This window comes from Oreochromis niloticus, linkage group LG11 (genome assembly GCF_001858045.2).
Source record: "Oreochromis niloticus isolate F11D_XX linkage group LG11, O_niloticus_UMD_NMBU, whole genome shotgun sequence".
Taxonomy (NCBI): Eukaryota; Metazoa; Chordata; class Actinopteri; order Cichliformes; family Cichlidae; genus Oreochromis; species Oreochromis niloticus.
Window position 1 is genome coordinate 37,654,467 of NC_031976.2, and position 6,824 is coordinate 37,661,290.

Below are 6,824 nucleotides of genomic sequence, written 5' to 3' on the forward strand. Positions count from 1 at the left end.
TACTTATTTATTATTTTGTACAAATCACACAGAATCATTCAAATCAAGTACTCACAACATTCACACACTTAGAAGCACTCAAAATACGCTTTCCTAAGAGTATTTTATCAAGCATGCTTGCTGAGAATCAGAAAGAGCAAGTAGACAACACTCAGTGCATCTGTCCTCTTAAAAAAGAAGAGAAATAAACACATATGGGACAATTCTCCCCATCTTAGACAAAATGTGACCTTAAATGTCCGTTTCTAAGTCATGTTCTTCTCTACACACGACTCTTGGCCTCCAGGGCATAAAACTTTAAACCTAAGTTTTTACTTTTACCAGGACTAGTACTTTACCAGAACCCTCATACGTCCAATAAGACTGCTACATGTGCAATTCTTTCTTTGACAAAGTTGTATTTTGTATTTTCTTACTCAGCTGTATATAGTATTGGTATTCTATTTTATTCTATTCTACTTTATTTTATTGCATTCCAGTGTTTTCTAATTTCTGCTGCATAACTTTGCACTTTTGCTTTAACAAACCAAATTTCCCACCTGTGGGACTAATAAAGGTCATCTTTATCTTTGACTAGCCCTAACCTAAATCCTGTCTCATCCACTGCTGAAATTCTAGTTCAATGAACACATGTGTTGCAGTTTAAAATTAAAAGAGGAAGTAACTCACACCCAAGTACTGTGTGTGTGTTAATGTCTGTGTCCCTTTAAATGAAAAGAGGTGAACACATGTGGTGAGTTTTCCTCAATTTACACAAAATATGACATGAAATATCCTTTTCTAATTCCTGTTCTTCTTTAAACACCATGAATGACCTCCAGGTCATAACCTTTGGACTTATAACTCTGATATAAGTCCACACAGCGCACCAAGCACAGAGAAAATTCAACCTCAGTGCTTCAGAATTCTCCTCAAAATTCAGAAACTGTTTCTGTCATTTATCTGCCCAAGAACTTCATCATATGGACCTCGCCGGGTCCAGTAATCTTCAGCACACGTATCTCACTGCAGCCAGTGAAGATTTAAAAACAGTTTATTTTCTCAGTTTACCCAGTATTAACTTATCAGGTGGACCGCAGCCGATCCATACATCTCAACACAATCGTGTGTTCACCTTTACACAACTTATTCTTCACTTGTATCACAACACATCTAGTAATATCATCAGAATTACTTCAACATGGTAAACATTGATTTTCCTTTAAAATCAACTTACCCTTAAAACTCAAGATCACAGCTGCCTCGATTCTCTGAAATCCTGAGTCAGTTAAAACACCTTGCTCAACTCACGGTGTTCTTTTCTCGGACCCCTTCGTCCGAGCTCACTCTTTTTTACCCCGGCATCTCCCCCAGATTGTTACGAGATCTTCATAAACCCAAAAGTAAGCATATTATTTCCCTAGTCAAAAGTCAAACCGTTACTCACAGTAATTTTTAATCTCACAGCCTTTGTGTTTTGAGTCATGGTCAGTGGCCCCTATTTCACAGCAAACACGCACCTCTGTTTCAACCAGCCCTGTCTGACCATCCGTTATTGGAGTCAACACAAGACTAAACGTAAAGCCAGTCATATCTCTGCTATCTTCTTCCAAAACTCCATGGTCTGTTTCCTCCATGGAGTGTACAGGTTACATTACAAAACTACATTTGAAAGCCAATCGCACACATGCAAAATGAGACAGACATGTATCATAAAGTAGTCATCGTATTTAACAACCGTAATGCCAACAAAGTAGAAATAAAAGCAATTCTTCCCTTAAAACACCAATATACGTCGTCCTTCACCCAGGCTCTGCAGTCAGTCATTAGCCACTCATTAGTAAACAGGAAATGTCACTCGAAATAAGTCACAGGCATCTCATTTACATAGACACAGACACACTCTCAAAATAACCAGCCTGCTGCAGTGCCCGTGGCAGACAGAGCCTATATACAAACATAGAAATTATAACACAGAGACGTCTGATAAATTAAATAATATTTACAAGGCCTTAAATTGCACAACCTACATAATTTAGACAAAATTTGAATTAACCCTCCAAGGGACAAACTCCAAGTTTTTGATCATCAATGACAGTCTCAGTTCCAAACTGTATCTGCTCTAATCCCTAAATATCCTAAGTAAATTTAAAAGCGTCCAACGCCCAAGCTCCAAGCTTTACTGCCCAAAAAAAGTGCAAACACCGTTCCAAACGGTCAACTGATCCAATCAGTAGCTATTTTGGACCGTCCCCAGTTGTCCACGATTGCCAATCGGACTATCCCGTCCAACGGAAAATCCTGAGCGTCCCCAGGAAATTGGGAGCGTCACCTCCGAACAATGCACTTTCTTAGAACTTCCCACAGTTCCGTTCTACAGAAATTTACTTGTATTTTAAAGACATCCTATGAAACCACAAAACCGACTGTATTGATGTCCAAGCCCAGCTTTATATTCAATTATAACTGTATGACCATATACAGATTTCAAATGACCTATATCCTAAATTCAGTAGTCCAACTACTTTAACTTGTCCTTTTCCTATTTCCGTTACTTTTACCTATTCCTATTCAGTAGTCCAACTACTTTAAATTCTCTTTCCTTAGCAGTCCAACTGCATTTAAATCCTCGTAGCAGTCCAACTGCATTTCCTTTAATCAGTACTGTCACTTAACCTTACATTATCATTACTTCAACTTCAATTCTCATGAGATTTTCACCAAAATCAAAACAGACCTTTACCAGTAATTTTCAGTGAGTAGACTTTCAATTTTGTCAGAACCAATTCAGCACTGTTTGGAAATAATTCAACAGGTAGTGCCTTACCTTTGAATAAGCCGGCTTATGTCCACTCACTTCGACCACTGACTCGTGTCTGCCTGTTTGAGCACCTTGGACCCTCTCAGTCTCATTCTCCAACTTTTCTCCCTCAACCTCGGCCAATGCACCAAATGTTACGGGTTCGAAATTGAGGATGAGAGTAAAACAATGATAGTCCAGAAGAGGTCGTTCAAACAATTGATTTTAATGCACGCAGCGTGGAGAGGTGTAAACTGCAAAACAGTTGTACATCTCTACCCAAAATACACTCTAGATTGCTTTTATAACATCAGGGTATTGTAACGCCCCTTCTTGCGTTTACAAGCACATAATTTGCATGTACAGAACATTCATGTATTTTAAGAATTAAATGCAAACACAGAGGTTCCTCCTTGTGGCATACTCTTCCGAATATGGTGATGACCTAAGGCCTTTGAGGTCACCATGGACTGGACATCCTTCCGTCACCTGTAACTAAGCAAACTCAAATACCACAAGAAGCTGAATACATTCAGGCCTTTGCTCAGCTACTATTTTACTGTAACAATATACTCAGCATATGAGTTATGATACATATATATTTAACTCAATCATTTTAAAGTAGTTAATATTTGATTATGATAACCCCTATAATATAAATTATAACATAATGCCAGCAGCTTCAATAAACGCTTTGATGAAATGATAATTAATGCAATGATAAGATGATGGTTATGTAAAATAATCCCTGTAATTCCACATATTATGTTCAGTTCTTTCAGCTCTCTGTCATTCTACACAAACCACTTTTTCCTGGTTGTTAAGGAAAGTTCTTGTTCTTGTGCTTCCGCTTATTCTGCTCCACTTTAATCACTTCCTTCCTCGTAGCCCAGAATTAAAATTAAAGCATGCGTTTTTATGCTTTAGGACACACATGGGACACTAGCCCATACATCTAATATAATAACTGAATAATTTGTGTGCTAACATCAGATCAAAGTGCATGGGGATGTCAATAAAGATGAGCAATGAAAAGTAAAGATGACACAATGAGAAAACCAGAAGCAAAGTTTGGAATGAAGTGATCTTAGTAAATAATTGCATGTTTTTACCAGACTCTCGCAGCAGCTTTGATTCCCGCTGTAGACTCACGACGTTTTCATCGAGTCCATCAGAGAAGATCATCAAGACCTAAACGACAGAGTAAGCCACGTCCAACAGTTTAATTTGGATGACGTCTCATGAAGTGGTAATCTTCAGTGCTGAATAATGAAGTCAGCAGAAGTGCTAAACACTGCAGCTCCTCTAATGTCCACTAGAGGCTCCAGCAGTGAGTCAGTCCCCACATACTCCCGTGTTATAAACAAAGCTCTTTACCAATAGCAGTCTTCATGCTAGGTAACAGCAACTACCCAACAGCCTCGGCTGCAGTTTATGTGCTAAATTTTAACAAGATGAAAAATAGCACAGTTGCATGTTAGCAACACAGGATATCAACTCATTTACTTGGATAATTTCATGGTGAAAATGAGAACTGAAGGATTCTGAAAGGTCTAAACTAGAGCTGTCAGCGTTAATCTCGTTAAAATGACGTTAACGCCATAACCGCTTTAAAGCGGCAAATCTCCGTTAGCAAGTTACCGCAGATCGCCACGTGCGTGGGGCTGCACGACGTCAACGTGTTAGAGCGGTTAGCTCATTAACGTGTTAGCACCGTGCAGCTCACTAGCGCTAGCTCACTAACAGAGATTTGCTGCAGTTATGGCGTTAACATCATTTTAACAAGATTAACGCTGACAGCACAAATCTAAACATGTCTCACCTTGACAGTAGCCTTGGACCTGGCTTTGAACCTCTCCTTGAAGAAATTCAGCAGCTCAGAGTTAAAGTAGGTCGGCTGGGACAACTTCCAGCTCAAGACTTTCTTCAACACGTCCTCACTGAAGTCTGGAAAACTTGTATCATACAAGGCCCTGCCATCTCTGTCTACCAAATGGAAGGCGATTTGGGTCTTGACCGGGGACCGGGGGACGCCAGTGCAGCACAAGTTTTCTACTGTTGAAATATGTGAAATATGATGGACAATCTCTTCCAGGTGTTGGATGTAGCCACTGATCAGCATGTTGTTGGATCCACTCGTGTCAGTAATGTCGAATCCTATTGCAACGTCGATGGTGCAATCTGAACATGGGAAGAGAAGCAGGGAAAGGATGTTTGTCTTTGACCTTTTATAGCTAAAGACATTAACATGTGGACAAGAGGGGCTCACTAAATCAAACAACAGGATTAAACTATCAAAGGTACTGATGCTCGTGCTAGTACTGCTAACTTTAGGCAACAGAGTGGATACTTGATGATTTATGTTTACTGTGAATGCAGCACCAGTAACAGTCTTTAAATGATAAGAGGTAAAACATTAGGCATCTACAATAACAACAGCAGCTCTCGGCAAACCAAGCAGAAATTACTCAAACTGAAGACTGGGTGTGTTCACAGTCGGGGACGTGCATTTCACTTAGTGTGGGGTGAATGCACGCAGCAGACCACCACCGGTAGGTACTTGTCCCCGAACAATGTGGTGTGAAAGCAGTTGCTGTTATAAATGGTGCCTCACATTGAGTCACCATTTAAAATACGGAAATTGCAGAATTTAATTACAAACAGTGGTGATTTGGATCTTCTGGCTGTCTGGGTTTAGTCTCTCTTTTAAAATAGTCACTTAAAGATTTTCTGTTCGCCTGATTATGAACTTACTAGTCAGGGACGTCTCTTTTTTCCAACTTACCAATTTTGGGGTCGTCATCAGGCACAGTCCCACAGATTTCGTCAATGATCTTTTTCTTGATATTTGCCAAGCTGTCAAAGCTGTCGACATTAAACACCTTCTCTGGTGTGCCAGTGATCTGCAGGAGCTGTAGGTAAAAGACATCTCCAACAGCAATGGCGAATATTGTAATCCCCATTTTCCTGACCGCTTCTGCGGCATCCTCCACGTCATCATGAGAATTACCATCTGTGATCAACACCAGGTTCTTGGGAACGTCTCTGCGGCTTCCCTTTGATTCATGAAAGTAGTCCCTAATGTGAACCAAGGCTTCTCCAAGATAAGCGTTTCCACTGTTGGGAGTGCTGGAATATTATGCTGCTATTTCTGCTGCTATTTTTTATAATCAGTATTATCATTCCATTAATTATGAATATTGATATTGCATTTAGATGTTTAAACATATTGGCACCCAATTAAGCTTTTATTACAGGTCCAAGAAGAACCACTTTAAACTGTTGAGTTGAATCTATAATTTTAAAGGCTTTTGAATGTTTTTATATTCTTACACTGAAGTCTTCAGTGGGTGAGAAACTGAGCTGCAGGGACAGGAAATATACTCTGTGCCAAAATGAGACAGGAAACACTTCTGCAAGGCTTGCTGAAGTGAAACTGAAAGCAGTCTGAGTTGGTTTGTCATTTTATTATGCATTTATATTTTTGATTAAGCTTTGATTAAGCTTTAAGTAGTTGTATTAGATTGAAACATTTGTTTTATACATTTTACATATAAGTCAAGATCGGCACACACAGGATGGCCTTAGCCTGGTTGCTTAAGCTGAGGTCAATTAAGGTGCAGCGTGAGGATCACACACGTACAGACATACACACATACACACACACACACACACATAGTTTCAGTTGTGTACGTGCTGGCCTTCTGTCTGGTGGAAAGGTTACAAGGTTTAGCTGATGAAGTGAAGGGTGAAACAAAGGGCAGCAGAAGTGGACACACACATACACACACACATATTAGTTAGACTCATTTATATAGGTAAGAGTTTAATCATGTTTTGCTATAACTGCAAAGTTGTGCCTGCATGAGTGACAGTTTGTGCAGAACGTGGGCCTGATGTTCCAGAAGATAAGCCTGGGCAGGATGGTGACAGGAAGCACCTGGGTTCGAGCCGAAGACGATGTTCTTTTAAACTGTGTCAAGGGTTGACTGAACGGTTGTGGTTTTGGATTGACCCTATAAAGTCTTTGTTCTGACCATTGTAA

The 6,824-nt window shown here is 39.8% G+C and overlaps 1 protein-coding gene across 3 annotated transcripts in view; it reads right to left on the reverse strand.

Annotated features, from left to right (window-relative positions):
- The window catches only part of LOC109204140 (collagen alpha-4(VI) chain), a 38,498-nt gene extending 32,454 nt beyond the window's left edge, over positions 1-6,044 (reverse strand). For all 3 annotated transcript variants that reach the window (XM_019364413.2, XM_025911325.1, XM_019364414.2), the window contains exons 1-3: positions 5,565-6,044; positions 4,602-4,960; positions 3,892-3,970 (exon numbers count right to left, since the gene is read on the reverse strand). In XM_019364413.2, coding sequence (XP_019219958.1) covers positions 3,892-3,970; positions 4,602-4,960; positions 5,565-5,742 — 616 coding nt within the window. In that variant the 5' untranslated portion in view covers positions 5,743-6,044. The remainder of the gene's footprint in view (positions 1-3,891; positions 3,971-4,601; positions 4,961-5,564) is intronic.
- Between the last annotated feature and the right edge of the window lie 780 nt (positions 6,045-6,824).